The following is a 20,334-nucleotide window of genomic DNA, read 5'->3' as shown; positions in this document are numbered from 1 at the left end:
AAAGTTTGGTGTAATTAACGTTTTCTTTCGAGTTTGGATATTGAGCCTAGTTATTTAAAGTCAATTATTTATTCGGACAGTTTAATAATTAATATGAAAATCTGTAGCAGAAGCGAAACTCTTGATTACTATGAACTACCTATGTATTTAGTAGAACATGTCAAGGTGAAAAGTTCTGAAACGTGCATCGTAAACAAAAACATACACAGTTAAATATAGGAGTGTGATTAACATAGAATGCAACTCCCGAGAGCCCAACTAATTCCTTGAAAAATTGCGCTGTCGCAACGACGCTAAGCTCTCTCGAAGTAAAAATAATTTGGAAAATCCAAAAGTGCACGCCTCATAATTTTTTTTTAATAAATATTTATTAATTATTATATTTGTTTATTTAATAACAATTAAACCACATCGAATCAGACCCTGAAAAATGAAAGGGTTCTATTCCTGAGCATACTCAAGCGTAAGAGAAAAAAAAAGACTCGATTAGTAAAGTATTTCGGTCGCTATCGTGTTAACAAGAAAAAGGATCCGCACATACAGACACACGGACGTCCAAGACAGAACTTTTTTAAACTGTTTTTTAACTAGTTTAAATAACAAAAATGACATCAAAAATATCATGAACGTTAAAAATAGTGTTTTTTCTTAATATGTGTGTGTATGTATTATCTTACAAGTGCAATGTATGATACATAAAGACATTTTAAGTTTGAAAAATCAGATGTTTTGCGCGAAGTGACAGTAGTACCCACCTCAACGCTTCGCTTATGAGGCGTGCAATAAAAAGGCATCGTTAGACGCTGTTTGCTTACTCAGTCTTAGGATTTGTTGTCGGAACTTAGCTGTAATGTGTAATGTAGCAGACATCGAGTGCTAATTTTACAAGATCCATAATATAATATGACTGTGGCGACGTCCCTACAAGATTGGCTTGACTCGTATCACGTACAAGATCATTATCCTTTTAAGTTTAAATTACTTTTTGTATGTATTTTAAATTTTTTAACTCTAGTGATATTTTATTATCTTAATTTTATACGGTTGCCATATTTAAGCCATTATTAGCTACGTGGTTATTATTAAACAAACATATCTACTTATATTTCCGTCCGAAAGCTTAAAATTCTGTATTTTTAACAATATGGCTCAGGTGTATTTCATATCTCTAATATTGATCGTCTTTAATGATCTCTCGTGGTTCTTAAATTAAATATTATGTTTGTTGAGAAATACCATGAAAGAACGACTTTGAATAAGACCTTTACCGCAATGAACCAGACAGTATTGTACTTTTTATAATTTGTATCTTTTCCTTTTCATTCTAAACCATTATATTAATTAAAACGATCATTCACTTTTACATTTTGTCCTCAAAATATATTTTATAAACAATTTTATAAATGCTCAAACCGCAAAAGAGATCGCTATATTTTGTGTTCCACAGCATTTCTAGTTTCCCACGAAACTCGGCAGCCTTAAATCGGAATATCCGAAAATTCTCTTATTTGTATTTAATGAAAAATTACGAGTGTCTTTACGGTAAAATGGAACTTTTAACTTTTCGGCACCGACCACATTGTTGAACTGGGGATTGGCCGGGAGAAATTTACGTAAAAACTCCGCCGACAAAGGCATTAAATTCCAACCACTCCACCTAGGTTACAATACTTATGCGTTGACCTGATAAATGTGAACCAGTTTCGTTGACCTCAACTGGAGCAGGGAAATTAATCATATGCGGACACAAAAGGTTATGTTTATCCGATTTTCCAATATTGATTTTGAGCGATTCAAATTGAAATATTTAACGCTCCTGAAATTCTCTGATTCCCAGCATTTTCGAACAAATTCTATGAATTGAGAGTTGAAATTTTTAGATTACATTTATCAGGTTGAACTATTTAAAATATATTCAGGTTACCAAATACGGTATAAAAGCTTCTAAGCAAATGCTCCTTCTGTTTGTTTATTTATGTCTCGTTTCCGTTATAGTCTAAGATCCCACCGCAGGATCAGTGCGTTCATCGGTTTTTTGCTGAAAACCGAATTTTTATGTATATTTATAATTAGGAGAATATATATCGACTAGGTTGCCAGTCAAAATTTGGCCGCAAGCATGTTTAATTAAAATGTTTCTAATCGATTTTTGGGAAAAAAAATCGTTCACTTGTTTTTTGAATAAAATGTAGTCTACATCACGTCAAATGATATAAAAATTCTAAAAAATCACGGTTGCCGCTTTTCACCTGGCCGCAACATCTTGGCAGCCTGGTGCAAACAGGTATGATTTCGATTCATTTTTACGTTCATAACGCACATTTATGAATCATATATCAAATTAAAGCTAATTTTTTTCTATTTATTATCATATATGGTTGCCTAATTAAATCCCGCCGCAAATAAGGGTTGCTGGCTTTTAAAAATTATAAATATAGGATTAGTGCGTTCATCGTTTTTTGCTGAAAACCGAATTTTTATGTATATTTATAATTAGGAGAATATATATCGACTAGGTCGCCAGTCAAAATTTGGCCGCAAGCATGTTTAATTAAAATTTTTCTAATCGGTTTTTGGGAAAAAAATTCGTTCACTTGTTTTTTGAATAAAATGTAGTCTACATCACGTCAAATGATATAAAAATTCTAAAAAATCACGGTTGCCGCTTTTCACCTGGCCGCAACGTCTTGGCAGCCTGGTGCAAACAGGTATGATTTCGATTCATTTTTACGTTCATAACGCACATTTATGAATCATATATCAAATTAAAGCTAATTTTTTTCTATTTATTATCATATATGGTTGCCTAATTAAATCCGGCCGCAAATAAGGGTTGCCGGCTGTTAAAGATGTTGAATATTTAAGGTTGAATGTAAACATGCTTGCGGCCAAATTTTGACTGGCAACCTAGTCGATATATATTCTCCTAATTATAAATACATAATATAGTTACATAAAAATTCGGTTTTCAGCAAAAAACCGATGAACGCACTAATCCTATATTTATAATTTTTATAAGCCAGTTACCCTTATTTGCGGCCGGATTTAATTAAGCAACCATATATGATAATAAATAGAAAAAAATTAGCTTTAATTTGATATATGATTCATAAATGTGCGTTATGAACGTAAAAATAAATCGAAATCATACCTGTTTGCACCCGGCTGCCAAGATGTTGCGGCCAGGTGAAAAGCGGCAACCGTGATTTTTTAGAATTTTTATATCATTTGACGTGATGTAGACTACATTTTATTCAAAAAACAAGTGAACGAATTTTTTTCCCAAAAATCGATTAGAAAAATTTTAATTAAACATGCTTGCGGCCAAATTTTGACTGGCAACCTAGTCGATATATATTCTCCTAATTATAAATATACATAAAAATTCGGTTTTCAGCAAAAAACCGATGAGCGCACTGATCCTGCAGCCGGATCTCGTACTATTATATCATTCGTTTTTTGAACTGTCTACGGAAAAAATAGCAGATGTTAGGGACAGATGTAGGCACATTGTAGCGACGGTTTGTCAATTAGTTCATGTTTGTTTCTAGCGGGGCGATGTTTGATTAGTGCGACAGTAGTGTAGCTACATCACTACATGTCTCTTGCCCGCTACTGTTGCGTTTTATACGTATAGCTATATAGGCTCGAGTTAATTAAGACTGTGTTATCTATTGAATGAAAGGAAGTTGAGGCTAAGGGGCAATGTAATGAAGAAGTCTAGTGCTTGCAGTATGGAAGCTTCCAGCCGTTCCTTAAATATTTTATTTTATGTGTACGATTTTTTGATTCTGTTCCTGTTAGTGTTTTCTTTAATTTTAATTAATTCATATTCTATAAATTTTTATTTAATTGAAAATTTTATATTTGCGTAATATGCTCTTATTTTTTGTAATTTTTTATGTCTGGCATGTCATTAAAATACAGTACATATTGTCTTTCTTTTAATTTTGCTCTTTTGGCTTTCTTACCGCCTCACGTAATGTATTTCTATTTTAAAAGGAGTTTTTGTGTAGCCACAAAAAAACCAACGATATTCAGTCCCCACAAAAGTTAGTACATAAAGTCACGCGTACCAAGTCCGGCCGAACTAACGCTGCACCGTAATCCCGAATAACTAGGAGTCGGCACGGATTAAAAACAAGCAACGAAAGCGTACGGAGAATTTAAAATTAAAAATTGCTGAATAGTTCTGGCATTTTTTATTCCGTGTGTCGCGTTAGCTCGCATTGGCGTTTCGCATCCGGCACACTGCATTTTAACGAACGCCCTACGCGGACGCCAGATAACGGAAATTACTCGCTGCGGGCGAACATCGCACGGTTAATGCCTAGCCGAGCCCATTCAAATACTATATTTATAGGGTATGAGAGTATTCGCGATCATTAGTGCACCGCAACCTATCTTTAATTTGTGGTTTATTTGTTGGCTGCGGATCACGAACGGTCTGCGGCCCGATGGAAAAATAACGATTATGACGTTCGAAATAGAGGATATTATATCGCAACGACGTCGAGGTTTACAGATTATTAAGATAATGATACCCATTGTTTTAATATAATTGTGTAATCCAATTACTCGGTTGTCTGTCACAGCCGTGCCTTACTCAACACTGCATATCTCCGTACACACGGTTATCTTTCGTTCGATTTAACCTTTGTCTATATGGGTCTCCTTTCGCTATCTCAAACGCGATTCTATTATACAACACCCGGGCCTTTCCCCTGTCCGTGCCAACTTTCACTATCCCGGCGAAACGAGGACTAAATTTATTTCACAATAGATTGATTTATGCAGACTTCATCCTATTATTAGACTTCCGTGTTGCGCTTAAGCGGCTTGTTCCTTTTTAAGTTGCTCATTAATCACGACAGGAAACTGACAGATATTGTTTCGTGTTCGGCTTTCACACTCGTACCTTTGACCCAAATTTAACATTTTATAGTTTTGCACTCCTGTTCTATTACCTTTGTTCTCTTTGTGTACCCAATCGCGGAAAAATAACGGCTTTTGTTGCACTAAATTGCGCTCCGACTTATAGTACCTACTTGGAGTTAGTGTACACTCGTTAGGTTTATGTATTTGGTGTTTGAAAGTTGGAGCTGAATAAGCGCGCTTTGGTGAATCATCAATTTAGACAAACCTTGCTCCACATTCCCAGTATTGAGCAATCGGTAAATAACTCGATACATTACCTGTGTTTACGACAAACATAAATATACTTTATCTCTTCAGCCATTAAATATAAACGCCGCAATTGCAACAAGATTGCTTGCAACCATCAACTTCCGTATTTTCAAAGTTATTGATCATTAGAAATAAATAATATATTTAATCTACCGATATGTATGGAAGTACTAATTCAGACGGCACCGTCTGTTTTCAATATATCACAAGAGTGCACATGGCACGTATCGATTTCACAAAAATTGGACAATCTGTTGCAAAAATTCGACGTCTAGACAGAAATGTAAATCGGGGGGTATTGTAAGTTGAAAAACTTGGCTCCTACACGAGACTAGAAGAAATACACATCGATTTTTTCGTATAACGTCTTCAAATTGTCCCGACGTAAAATATGAAGAAGAAAACTCCTTCAGACGGTATGCTATTAGGGGACTGTATTTGTACGCTTTTACTTAGCAAATTACTCATCTCTGAACTTGGAATGTATAATAAAAATAATATAGCGAAATACTCCTTTACCCTTGGGAAATGCTTCTCGGTAACTCGGCGATAACTCGCCAAGTTTAGAGGTAAAAATATTTAGCAGAAATATCTGCTTTGTGTTATTTTTGCGCTACTGAATCTATTTGTTAACTTCGAAGAAAGTAAACTAACTTTTATTTTTAGTAGTTTATTACATCGTCATAATATCCGTAGGAAATTGGTCAATTATTTTTTAAATTTACTTTACTTATCTATTAAACTGTTGTTGTGTTAACTGGTATGAGTATTATGGTGTTTAATAGAGCCAATACACTCTAAATAATTAGTTATAAACACACATTTATTTATAGGAAATGCTGAATTATCTCGAATTTTGTGATTAGGGCAATCTAATTAATAATGCGGATGAAAAAATGTCTTTACAGAATAGTCGTTTCGCTATCGCTTTTAAGTAAAATTTTAAACAAGTTTTACTTAAAAGCAAATCAGGTTTTCCAACAGGTGACATGTACAGCTTCAGCTTTACACTTCTCTGGAGTATCTTTCAAGCAACGGTGGCTCACAACGCTATCTTCTACCATATTATCTTATGTATGGGCTTAATAAAAATGATTTCACTATTATCATATTCCAGGTCACGTCGGCGGCTGCGGCGTGACGGACGAGGTGGTGCAATGGATGGAGCGTATCCAGAACTCGGGCGTGGACGACGAGCCGGTCGCTTCGCCCGCGCCCGCTTCGCCCGCATCCTCCACGCGGACGTACCACCACGCGTCGTCGCCGGTGCCCTCACATCCTAATAGCTTGCGGGATGATCCGCCGAGGTAATGATAATTTGAATTTTAAAGGCTTTTTCAGCATTAGTGGTTCCTTGTAGTAACTCAATGATAATATGAAATTTCAAAAAGCTGCTCCGTCCTTAGCTGCTATTGGTTTTTTTGTTGGCTTTGTGGCAACGCTGCAGCGGCTTATTCAAGAAACAACTGCATACCTTTGTTTTCAAGGAACCTGCATGTCAGCGACACTAAAAATAACTTACATATCTGCAAATGTATGTAGATAACTAAGTTAGTTTAGTTTACCTTTAGATATATTGAATAGTCATATCATTGATCCCTTATGACAGGCCCGTGTCCCAGCAGTGGGAACAGTGATGATGATGATGATGATCACAACGTTAAAAATATATAACATTCCCAATAACTTGAACTATACAATAAAAATATGAATTTTCCTGTACGAGTAATCTTCTTCATCATTATTGATTAAAGACAATACAATATTTTGACCATCATATACGCCACACAATACAAATGAGCAAATAATATTCAATCCACATTTCCAATCTCTCGGATCGAAAATGTTCAATGAATATTATAATAATTATTTAAGGCTTCGTTCTCATACATATATGAATCTCGACGTGCTCCGGCATCCGCCATTACGATCTCCGTCACAATAATAATGAACCTATCTATTATCTACATACCCGTATAGATATTTTTCGCTTCCCTTATAATGTTTCCTTGGTAACGCTATGCTAAAACGCTGTCGTCTTAAATCTGTTTGATATTCTTGGGTGGTTCCATAAATTTGTTATTGTTCTGGTACATAAAATTTTCCAAGATTACTTTTTTACTAAGCCGTTAAAAGGGTCTCTCGTTAATCATTTGCTCGTGTAATAATGCAATTAAAATTAAACGCGTTATGGACTTTCTTTGTACGCAGTTTACCCCCGTTGGTTTCATTACATGCACTTATTATAGGTTGTTAAGTGTATTATCGATTTAAAAGTAGTTAGAGATTATGACGGAACGAATGAAAATAAATGTGTAAGTACGTAGTGGAAAACACACACTTTTAATTTGTATTTATTTACTTTAGATATATATATTTTCTAGACAAAATTAGCTGAATGAAGGATAGACTTCACATATACCTATAACATACGCGGATATACAATGTTGGTTCACATGTGCACAACTTCGTCTCGCAAGTGAAGGAGATTTATTTCTGAATGACTGTGCATAATTCTAACAAAGTTTACAGTTTCCCGTAACGTTTCTTTATTTGACGCACGTCGAAACAAACATACATCATACATTTGAGTCGCTTGACATGTAAAGGCAATTAATTTACAAATTAATGTTATGCTGATATGAGATTTTGTCCGGCCGGTGTACTATTGTCTATTTTAACCATTAATTTGTATGCATTGTAAATATAGCACTTTGTTATGGTACAAAGCTAAAACGTGAAACGAAATGAATAGAAGTATACAGTGATGGTTTAAGATCAAGCATGCCATTTTATTTTTCCTAAATAAGTGACCTCTTTTCTCGCGAAACTTGCTTTCTTGCTAGGTATAACCAGATTATTACGTTATTAATTATTAGTAATAACAACAGAACATGGTTATTAACAATAATATAATAATAATGAAAAATTCCACAGGCACTGGGAGCACCACCTCCACAACAAATACTCGCGCGCGGCGAACACGGCGGAGCATCCGCGAGCGAAGCGAGCGACAGAGTCCAAAGTGAAGAACACGTGTTCGCTGTACATACAGACAGACCCACTAATATGGAAACATGTGAGGGAGGGGTTTCCTGATGTAAGTGTTTCACGTTTTTGTTTAATGTAGTGCTTAAGTAATTTTATTTGCGTATAATTACGTGTATGATTGTTTTATGTACCTTGAGTTACTTGTTTTGAATTTTTGCCTCATTTATAAGTGGGTGGATAGGGGATAAATTCGATTTCAGAAGATATTTAAACCATAATTTGTATCTAATATTTCTATTTCTAATATATGTATATTATAAAGGCGAAAGTTTGTAAGGATGTATGGATGTGTGGACTGTGGATGTATGGATGTATGGATGTTTGTTACTCTTTCACGTAAAAACTACTGAACCGATTACAATGAAATTTAGCACACATGTAGAGGGTAACTTGGATTAACACATAGGATAGTTTTTATCCCGGAAATCCCTCGTGAACGGGAACTATGCGGGTTTTCCTTTGCAAACGCGGGCGAAGCCGCGGGCGGAAATCTAGTTTTTAAATATTTTGACACAAATGTATCTTAAAAATTCAATTACCAACCATTTTGAATAGAAAGATTAGACTGAAGTGTGTGAATCTTTTCACAGCACAATGATCGCAGCAAAAAGAACGAGATCGACATGAAGACGCGCGAGGAGATACTGTCGCTCATCTCGCACCACGTGACCGCCGTCAACTACATCTACAGCGGCACCAAGTTCGACGGGCGCCGTGAACACAGGAACATACAGTTTGAAGTGCAGAGGATTAAGGTGAGAATATAATAGAAATAGAAATAGAAAGCGTTTTATTTGCCACCATGTAAAAAAAATATAAATCTTAGTAAAATAATACACAAAATAGAAAAAAAAAGATAGCAATGGAGGCAAAAAGGACTCCCCGTCAGCAAAGCAGCAACCATTATTTAAAATGTATCGCTGCACTGATTTTCAGAGGAGACCACGTGACTGTACAGATGCAATGATTCAGTATTAAATACAAACACACACCAACGCACGCCTACGTACACCAACGCACGTACGCACTCACACGTGCACACACGGACGCATAGATTCGTACTCATTCGTACGCAAATACACACAAACACGCACGCATGCATTTCGCACGGGTGCACATATAATTTCTACGTATATAAAATGTTATTGTTAAGTTTTAGGCGATTAACGTGTAACAGATATATTAGAGACTTGAAACTTATATCAACAGTGCGTTATCTAATGAGGAACATTCATAACACAAATAAAAATTAAATATTTAAAGCTACTCGCAAATTTGTAAAAATAGGAGAAATTTTAAATCACAGAACCCTCTACATGACCTATAACTGGCCTACATCATGTAGGTACATAACCGCAAACACGTCGACCAATTAACAACAGTGTCACTGCACAATATCGAAAGGTGATATTCAATGTGGTCATGGAGCATAAAACGTGATAAACGAAGCCGGAGAAAGCCAGGAAATGCGATTACACAGCGATGGCCCACTTTACATAACAGATCGATACCATGGCGGATAATTGAATGCATTTAACGTGCATTTGTCACTGACACTTTTTATTCCATGGATGTACCATTTCCGTCGCGGTTTGGTACATATTGTAATTTGTAACGAATTGTTTAATTTGGCGGTTTTTGTGTGAAAAAGAAGCGTTATACTATTTGTATATCTTTTAATAGAATTGCATTGAACTTCTGGATTGTAGAACCATCTCTAGTTGTGTTGTCTTTCACAAAAAATAAATACTCACTGATGATACCTTACTAATTTTGTAGATATTTGAGTATTTAAGTATAATATAGCTTGAAATAAAACATTATTTTTTAAGCGAGTGCCAATTGAGTCGAATTTATAACAGTCAAATACTACATAGCGCAAAATCAACAAGCCTGTTGTATTCAAAACTTTAAATCCACCGCCTAAAACAAACCAAAACAATAAAGTTAACAAAAGTAATTAATCTATTTTAAATTTTAGTCTAATTCGTGCTTAGTTTGTCCTTGCACATGTGTTGATTGACTAAATTAGAAATCATATCTGAAAACGAAAATGGTCACAAGGTCATGCACTTATTAGCCATTATTAGTTTTTAAATTCATGATTCATCAGATTTATTGACTGGTTTCTACATTTACGGAATCTAGTTTTACATATTTGTACACATTTTATTTATTTTGTTCACATACAAAAATCTAAGACATGTTACTTATGTATTGATTGATAAGCAAACGATTCAATTAGCCATCACGCCACCCATTATCTTAAATTCTATGCAAACATTCATACATGCATATGAAATCAAATTACTAAGGAACTCATCATACAAAATACATGATAAATACATTCAGTACTAAGTCAATATCATTAAATATTTTATAGAAAGAAAAGTTCTTTCTCTATCAAAACTTTCCAAATGTCCAGGGAATTTCTGTTTTCCTTATGAATTAACTATTAATAGAAGTAATATGAAGTGACGCACTTACTAATTATAAATATATTTTGTTTGTTTATTCAGTTGTGATTTTTAAAGGTGATATTGCCCGTACGAGAGTTTTAAAATCAGGCGGATATTTCGCGCCAAATTATTCAATTCAACACAGAGTACGCTTAACATGAGTATTAACTTAAACTGACCATCCGTTCAAAACTTGACATTGGCAGAATCCGTCCTCGCTGGGATCGGGAGTTGCCATTTGAAAAAAAGAAGAAGAAGAAGTATTGAATTCAAAACCTACCTATTTAACGAAATAAGATTGACAGATTTTTGACAAGATTATAATTTTTTAAGTGTGGATTTACTTTTAATGATAATAATGCCATACTCACGCTATTTAAAATTTAATTTATTCCTATAAAATCAAGATAATTTGTCTCTACAGATCGACGACGACTCAGCGTGCAAAAAGCATGCGTTCGCGACAGAAACGAACCAGTTCTGTTGGGAAAACATTGACGTGTCGAACTTTCTGAACCTGCACTCGCTGGGCAACCACGAGGACTTCTGCCTTGCGTACATGTTCACGTATAGGGACTTCACGGGCGGGACGTTAGGTATGTTTATCTCAATGCTTTACGTAGTTTTAAGCAGCAGTTCGTTACAGAAACGAACCAGGTCTGTTGGGAGAACATTGACGACTCGAACTTTCTGAATCTGCACTCGTCCAAACCACGAGGACTTCTGCCTCGCGTACATGTTCACGTATAGGGACTTTACTGGCGGGACGTTAGGTATGGAAACCCAGTTTTTCATATGTTTTGTTTAGTTTTGATTGCGAAAAACTAAGTAGATCTTGTAATATTCCCTTGATCCTGCTGTTACTTGCAGATAACTTCGCTATGTTTTTGCAATTATGATGATAATCTAAATAAGATCTTTTTTTTTATTTATAACTTGTATTGTATTGTATTGTACGTGTTACCACTTCTTTAATTAAATTAACGTTCTTTTGTTTATTATGTTGTTGTGTTAATTACTCATTTCTTGCTTATCATTTTACAAAAAACTATAATAAAATTTCTTGGTAGTGTCACTTACACTCTGAAACGAGGGTAGTTTACAAAATTACCATTCATTTTGCTTATAAAAGTACAAAAATAAACACAATAATTATGAATTTGCGTTTGAAGCACCTTTAATTAATTTAATTAAAATCCACAGGTCTAGCCTGGGTGGCAAGCGCGAGCGGTGCGTCCGGTGGTATTTGCGAGAAATACAAAACGTACACAGAAACAACTGGTGGGTTGTACCAAAGCACGAAGAGGTCACTCAACACTGGCATCATTACCTTCGTCAATTATAATAGCAGAGTGCCGCCCAAGGTCAGCCAATTAACGTTGGCCCATGAGATTGGACATAACTTTGGGTCGCCGGTAAGTGAAAATTATTGTAACAACTTGATTTAGAAAACTTTTCTTGGAATTTTCGTTTCTATATACATTTATTGGAATTGATTACAGAATAATAAATGATATTTAAGTGTTACTGAAAACGATCAAATCATAATTTCGATTTGGTCCTTCGAGTAGGATTTACCTATCATCTGCTAATCCCTCTTATGGCTGATACTTTATCAAACACTCGAATCAAATGAAAGTAAATTGGAAAGTTTTTCATTCACCTCACGATCTGTACCATCAAATATGCGACGTTCAATGTGATTTCTGCAAACATATTTTCGACATTTTCCATACAAAAGCTGTATTTTTCTAATTTCTTTATTATTGAAGTGAAACTTCTTTATCGGGGTTGGACAAAAATTTAGTGTAACATTTTTGCGTTACGCCATACGCGTGACATTTTTGCGTTACGCCGTACGCGTGACATTTTTGCGTTACGCCGTACGCGTGACATTTTTAAGGTCATAAAGAAGTTTCACTTCTTACGTGTGTACTCTAGTACACGCATACATTTTTTTTCCTAATAAATGCCACTATTCCATAGCACGACTACCCGTCCGAGTGCCGTCCGGGCGGACAGCAAGGCAACTACATAATGTTCGCCTCAGCAACGTCCGGGGACCGTCCGAACAACAGCCGCTTCTCGGCGTGCTCAGTGAGCAACATCAGTAGCGTGCTGGACGCGGTGAGAGATGGTCGCAAGCGAGACTGTCTCAAGGAAAGCGCTGGGGCCTTCTGCGGGAACAAGATCGTCGAAGTCGGGGAGGAATGTGATTGTGGTAAGTGCGGTTTGAGAAAAAAAAAGATGGGTTGCACTCCGGGAGTGCCGGCAGAAGTGAAAACTTGATTATTAACGTTGAGCATGTTTGATATTTTGGAATGGTATCCGTCTTACGCTTTTTCGATCAGGTCACGTGTCCTGACGCGAGTTTAAGATTTTATACCCATTACAGAAAAAGTGCTCAACGCCGCTAAAGAAGTTTTCACTTTAAAAATACAAAAAAGACCTGCACCTATGCTATTTTTTGTTCCAAATAAAGAATTTTGAATTTGAAAATAAAATGCTCCGTGTTTCCTTTAAATGTTAAGCTCCAGAGATGATTAGAGAAAGACATGTAACTCATATGAAACGATGAAACTCACTTATAACGCTGTATGCTGCGTGTAGACGCACCTACGTGCGTACTTGCGACGCTGCGGGCATGCGTGCTTGCGTTTTGTGGATGGACGGTGGTTCTGAGTTATTTTATTCAAAGCCGTATTAATAATATATTTTTGTATTAATATTATTAGCCCATACTTTTTATGTGATAAAATTAATTGTGTGAGGTATTCATTTTTTAAAAGTGCACACATGCACCGTTCAAATTCTTGCATTTGAACGGTTTAAATTCATGTTAATGAAAATTAATTGTATTTTTTAGGTTATGATGAAATCGAGTGCAAAGACCGATGTTGTTACCCGCGACAAGTGAGTCAGTTCGATCTGGAGCGCAACATGTCCGCCAAGGGCTGCCAGCGAAGGGCCAATACACAATGCAGGTAAGATATAACAGCTGAAATCTGAATATGGTTTAAAATGCCTTTCGTTAAACTTTTTTTAATTGTATATTATTTAAACTTTTCTATTGTACGTAAAATAACAATAATTTGAAATTTGTCATTTTTATAATTAACATATTAATAACGCGTAACATTGCTAACGTGTGTATAATTTAATCGAACCTGAATGCACGGGTAGTTTAGTATGCCGGGCCCGTAATATCACGCGCAGACGTGCGCGTTTTCCTACATATTATATGCGTGTGTATCTTTATCCTGCGCATGTGCATACGCACACATTAAACCTACATGTATACATTGTATACATGTAGGTTTTATTATGTAGGCTTTCCGAATCGGTGAAAAATGTTATGACGATTCAAAAGTGCTTTTATAAGAAGTCTAATTGAATAAATAAATGTTTGAAGTTTGGGTATATGTAATATGTAATGGCGCATCCACACTAACCGCCGGCTTACGCCGCAGGGTTTCAGACCGCCTTGCCGCGCGTGCCGCATTTGCATAATGGCGGTGGCACGGCCGCCGCTCATGCCACTGGGCATATGTGGATGCGGCATTATATTAACCTACACGTGTCCGCGTTCCAGCCCGTCGCAAGGGCCGTGCTGCCACGCGCAGACGTGCCAGTTCGTGCTGGCGTTCCGCAACCAGACGTGCCGCGAGGCGAGCGAGTGCAGCCACGCGGCCGTGTGCTCGGGCCGCGCGCCCGACTGCCCGCCGCCCAGAGCGCTGCCCGACCACACGCACTGCAACAACGGTATGTGTACATGCGTTCCGCAACCAGACGTGCCGCGAGGCGAGCGAGTGCAGCCACGCGGCCGTGTGCTCGGGCCGCGCGCCCGACTGCCCGCCGCCCAGAGCGCTGCCCGACCACACGCACTGCAACAACGGTATGTGTACATGCGTTCCGCAACCAGACGTGCCGCGAGGCGAGCGAGTGCAGCCACGCGGCCGTGTGCTCGGGCCGCGCGCCCGACTGCCCGCCGCCCAGAGCGCTGCCCGACCACACGCACTGCAACAACGGTATGTGGCATTTATCGTGTCCACCGATGGGCCGGTTCCTACCTCCTTAAAACGATATTTAAGGAGATCCAATCCCAACCAATTCCTTTAAAAAGTTTAAAATCAACCACTTTATGTATTGAAAATATTTAACATTTTTATGTTTATATCCAGGCACGCAGATCTGCATAAAGGGCGAGTGTAGCGGCTCGATCTGCCTCGCGTGGAACATGAAGGAGTGCTTCCTGTCTTCATCACCAACACGTGTGGGTGATGGTGTTACCGCTGTAGTGGACCGGAGGGCGCTATGCCAACTGGCGTGTCAGACTGGCCCAAGACCGGACTCATGTCGAAGTACTGCGGAGTTCGCGGCCCAAGTTGGTCTGCCGCCTGGTGGAATCAGTTTGCGGCCAGGATCGCCGTGTGATAACTTCCAGGTACGTTAGCGCGTATTCAAAACATTGTAATTAGAGGTAACCAAAATTAGAGGTAACTTCGTGGTGTTTTTTTTATCGAATCAATTTTAATATTTTATGTAATTGATCAAACAGAATTATAGAGAATATCTTCTAGTTTGATATATGTATATTTTTTAGATTTGGTCTTGAATATTACACGTACCATCTAATAGAAGATTGGTAATTTTGCTTCATACCCCCTCTTAATAAGGTTTTGGTCAAGTGCCCTACTTTGAATTTTATTTTTCCTTTTAAAATGTTTCATAAACATCATAATATGTAGTAAACAGTCGAAATATATATATAATAATTTTTTTCAGGGGTACTGCGACGTGTTCCTCAAGTGCCGCGCGGTGGACGCGGAGGGCCCGCTGGCGCGGCTCAAGAACCTGCTGCTGAACCGCGACACGCTGCGGGGCCTGCAGGAGTGGGTCACGGAGAAGTGGTGGGCCGTGCTCATCGGCGGCGTGGCGCTCGTCGTGCTCATGGGCGCCTTCGTCAAGTGCTGCGCCGTGCACACGCCCAGCTCCAACCCCAAGCGCCCGCCCGCTAGGTGAGCGCACGTATATTTACCTGTATATTTTGTATTATTTGTGACATGACAAGAATCTTTTTGAAGTGAAACTTCTTGTCTTTTTCTTTTTGTTATATTGTCTGTTTTTAGTTGGTGCTGAATAAAGTGTATTTATTTCATTCTTAAGGCGCGTTGAGAGTAAAATTTCAAATACCGTCACGTTATGGAGTAAGGCGACGATTTTGGTATGATTGAATCTTGCCAAAGAAGTTTCACTTCTGACATGCGTGTTCGGCACACACGCTCTTTTTAATAGCATTAAAAGCTTTATAAATGGAAACTTTTTTGTTTTTTTGTGTCTAAACGTCTTGAAATCTTCCAGGCGGCTGTCAGAAACGCTGCGTCGGCCGATGAACACGCTACGACGCATGCGCGGTGCGCACGGCGCGGGCGCGGCGGACGCGCGGCGTGCGGCCGGCCCCCGCCCGGGGCACCGCCGCGCGCGCAATCACAAGGGGTACGCGCCGCCGCTCGCATACTGCGCGAGGGATGCCGGTGAGTGTGTATTACGTAAGTTCATTAACGAAAAGAATCTTCAATGGCGGCCAAAGCTGACACTGACGTATGGTAAGGTCAGCAAAAAAGAAAATAAAAATAACGTAAATGGATAATTATTTTATTAATTATTTCAAATTGTTTGTTGACAAACTTTTTTTGTTATGGTATTTGTGTATTTATATGAATTATTTATATTTATGTATACAGAATGTAACAAAATCCCCATAATATTTGTAATGAGCCCATAAAACTGAACAACTTTTCCCAAAGAACATATTTTGTCAAATTCCAATAAAACATTATTTACTTTCGCAAATGCATAATTGTCATTGTAAATTTATGATAAAAACTATTATAGGGAAAATCAAATACATTTTAGTGATTTTATTTTTCCATTTTTTTTTGCATGCCGTACGGCCGTGTGTAAGCGAGAGGGAATGATAAGCGCCGCCATTGAAGATTCGTTTCTTTATTGAACTGCCTTATACACAATATACAGATACAACCAGTAGGGAAACTTCATACAACATTTTTGAAATGACTCACATACACAAGAAAGCGTGTTTACGAGAATTGTAAAGGGTATCGAAGGGTATTATGACAATTGACAGATATAAGAATACCCTTAGACACGCTTGCTTGTGTGCGTGAGTCATTTCGAACGTTTTGTATGAAGTTTCCCTACTGTATGTATGTATATTGTGGTGTGTATGTGCCGCTATAGTGCACACGGGTGGCATACCAGCGGTGACGCGTATTTTGACACGCAACAGAACCAAGCGTTTACAGTAATGCGCAGGCAAGCGGCAGACTAGCCGTGCCGCGCATTTATACTACGAACTAATTGAGTATTTCCAGTAACTTATATTGAATTTTGCAGCTACATTTTTAGATTTCAACTAAAAAAATAACAAACATAGTATATTCTGTCACTTTTATTATATGAGTAGGATGTACACTAAACAGTTATAATGTTCCATTTCCAGCCCCGGTAGCGGGCGCGGGCCCGAGCCGCCGCGAGCCGTACGCGAACGCGTACCCGCAGGCGTACGAGATGCGGCCCGCGCACAAGGTCTGACCCAGCCCGCTGCTGCCGCTGCTGCTGCTGCTGCACGCGCACCAACACCGGCAATAGCGTACAAGTGTACAAGTGTAAAAGTGTATAAGTGTACATGTGTACAAGTGTACATGCGTACATGTGAACATGTGTACATGTGTACAAGTGTACATGTGTACATGTGTAGAAGTGTACATGCGTACAAGTGTACATGCGTACAAGTGTACATGCGTACATGTGTACATGCGTACAAGTGTACATGCGTACAAGTGTACATGCGTACATGTGTACTTGCGTACAAGTGTACATGCGTACAAGTGTACATGCCTACAAGTGTACATGCGTACAAGTGTACATGTGTACAAGTGTACATGTGTACATGCGTACAAGTGTACATGCGTACAAGTGTACATGCGTACATGTGTACATGCGTACAAGTGTACATTCGTACATGTGTACATGCGTACAAGTGTACATGCGTACATGTGTACATGCGTACAAGTGTACATGCGTACAAGTGTACATGCGTACAAGTGTATGCGTTCCAGAGCCAATAGCGCGTACTGTTACACTTACACTTACGCGCGCACTAACATCGCCAATAGCGCACAAATGCGCATTACATATGTACTGAATGTAACAAAGCGCTAACTGTGACACACACACAGACGCACCAACATAGGAAAAAAAACAACGCAGCCAACATTAGCGCGCACTCACAAACACATACAACATTACCACACGCGCCCGTAACTAAGACTGTAAGACATCTGTATCTATATACAAGCAGTCCATTATACATACATAAGAACTAACCCCAGTTGTACACAGTTAAATTAATTTGAATAACGTGTAGATACAATTTCCAGTTAACGTTTACACAGTACACAAACACGCAAGAATCAAACAAATAAAAATGTATTGTGACAACTGTTCGTATTTCAATGTAGAATGACTGGTTCACACTTTGATTAGTGCGAGTGCAGGTGATGAGTGCGAGTGCAGGTGTGTAGTGCGAGTAGTGTCCAATTGACTGCGAGTGCAGGTGATTAGTGCGAGTGCAGGCACGCTGCGAGTGAGGGGGAAGGGAGGGCGCGCGGGACGTGGCTACTCGCAGTCCACTCGCAAAAAAATAGAACACGCTTCTATTCACTTTACTACACAGCCTACTAAACACTCGCACTAAACAGTCGCTGTCCACACGTAGTACTACTCATCACCTGCACTCGCACTAATCAAAGTGTGAACCAGCCATAAGACAGTCAAAACGTGTATATTTAAAGCACACACATGTGAAAATAAATGTGCGTAAACTAAAATAATATTCTCTGTCAACACACACATGTAATATAAATTGTTAATACGTTATTAATAGTGTGATACTGCAACCTCCTTAAAACCTCTCATTTTCAAAACTTAACAATAAAAGACAAAAAAGCTAACACAGTATTGATACTCATATCTGTAATATACTCAAAAGAACCGAAAAGTTCTACCAAAAAATTAAAGTGTTGTCATAAACATTCATTATCATCCCATTATTATTCCAACCGCAAAGAAATCCATCAAAAATCGTTTTCCAAAAGAGTATAGACTTCGATTCTCAGTGTTGTTGTTTTCTATAGGTATGTATAAGAAAAAACTAATATTCACTGCCATTATACATCACGTAGATAAAACAGCGTAATACATTTTATTAAGGCAAGTTTACATTAAGCCACTTACTGGCGACATTTGCTCTGTAACATTGATTCAAGCGTGTAATATTTTTACAATATACACTAATATCAACGTCATACAATACACTTAATATCACCATTTCATCGCATTGCACATTTTATGTAATAATAATATAGTTGCATTTATTAAAATATTACCCGAGACGTTCCATAAATATTGTATTCGTCAAGTATTATATGTTATTAAGCAAGTTTATCGTTCATAATTTGCATTATTTCATAACTACATTTATCATTGTCATTAAATCGTAAATGAAGCACCGACATATATTCACAAAATCACGATGTCCCAAGAGCGCGTTAAGATATTTGAATGTTAATAGGCATGTAAATGAAACTGTTTATATAGGTTCACTATCGAAAATTGAACGTTTTAATGTGATAAAACCCTTTCCCTGACCTTAAAAAAATTGTTATTCACCATTTTTAAGAACTCGACACTTTGAATCCAAAAACCGTTTCATTTACACTGTTACACCTTTTTAGCGAACCCAATTTGAAGATAGTTAAAAATGTACTATGAAAAAACGACTGTATAAAAACTACGCTAAGCTCAATCAAAACCGCATCGTGTTCCACAAAATTAGCTATTATTTTTGTACAAGAAATAGAAAATTGTCGTTAGTCGGTTGCCGCGTGAACCGACCGGACCTGTGTATATTTTTGTATATAAGCGACATATACAAATGCGATGTAAAAATATCATGCAAATACTAAATAATCGTACTGTTATGAGACTTTTATATAAGTGATCCGTTGTTTTATTGGAATCTCCGTAAGTAATTTTTATGTCATTGTTTTAACGTATATAGTTGTGATGTGGGGAAGTGTATAGGTGCCATTATAGAGATTTGTATTCCAACTTTGTTACGCCTCCTTGTTCGTAATTATACAAAATTGTCTCAAAACTATATCATTTACGTATGGGCTCAATAATCCTCAATCTACGTATTAAGTATATTTTCGTCGATACGGCCATATTGGAGATGTAATTATTAGGGTTGTCTTTGTATAAAGCTCAAATTGAAAATTACCATCAATATTGTTAAGATGTACCCAAATTCAATTTTCATGTAGAAAATTAATAACAATGATTAGTCTTCCTATGGCAAATAAATGTAATGTTTATAATTTACTTTAATTTAGTAGGAGTAATATGAAATTTAAACAGTATTGCCAAATGATCAAATGTTATTAGACTGATGTTTCGATGTAAATTGATTTGTTGGAAAGCGCTGAAGGCGTGCGGTCGCTCAAAATTGTTCCATTAGTGATTCGTCTCGTTACTCGTATATGTATTGCAT

General features: G+C 37.6%; 1 protein-coding gene across 3 annotated transcripts in view; it reads left to right on the top strand.

Moving 5' to 3' along the window:
- kuz (zinc-dependent metalloprotease kuz) overlaps positions 1-18,915 on the top strand; it is a 73,938-nt gene extending 55,023 nt beyond the window's left edge. For 2 of the 3 annotated variants that reach the window (XM_090106219.1, XM_090106220.1), the window contains 9 exons: positions 6,305-6,494; positions 8,125-8,287; positions 8,829-8,993; positions 11,122-11,293; positions 11,901-12,112; positions 12,684-12,918; positions 13,564-13,681; positions 14,290-14,725; positions 14,879-15,032. In XM_090106219.1, the coding sequence (XP_089962345.1) occupies positions 6,305-6,494; positions 8,125-8,287; positions 8,829-8,993; positions 11,122-11,293; positions 11,901-12,112; positions 12,684-12,918; positions 13,564-13,681; positions 14,290-14,725; positions 14,879-14,896 (1,709 nt within the window). In that variant the 3' untranslated portion in view covers positions 14,897-15,032. Of the gene's footprint in view, positions 1-6,304; positions 6,495-8,124; positions 8,288-8,828; positions 8,994-11,121; positions 11,294-11,900; positions 12,113-12,683; positions 12,919-13,563; positions 13,682-14,289; positions 14,726-14,878; positions 15,142-15,482; positions 15,716-16,058; positions 16,232-17,220; positions 18,238-18,542 lie in introns of those variants that run through there. The other variant, XM_090106221.1, reaches the window with a different exon arrangement.
- Positions 18,916-20,334: the final 1,419 nt, after the last annotated feature.

Source organism: Colias eurytheme, chromosome 10 (genome assembly GCF_061535395.1).
Source record: "Colias eurytheme isolate Ceu_HAF_F1 chromosome 10, ilColEury1 Martin Lab GWU primary, whole genome shotgun sequence".
In the NCBI taxonomy this organism is placed as follows: Eukaryota; Metazoa; Arthropoda; class Insecta; order Lepidoptera; family Pieridae; genus Colias; species Colias eurytheme.
Note: the sequence above shows the minus strand (reverse complement) of the source record. Positions and strands in the feature narration are given on the sequence as shown.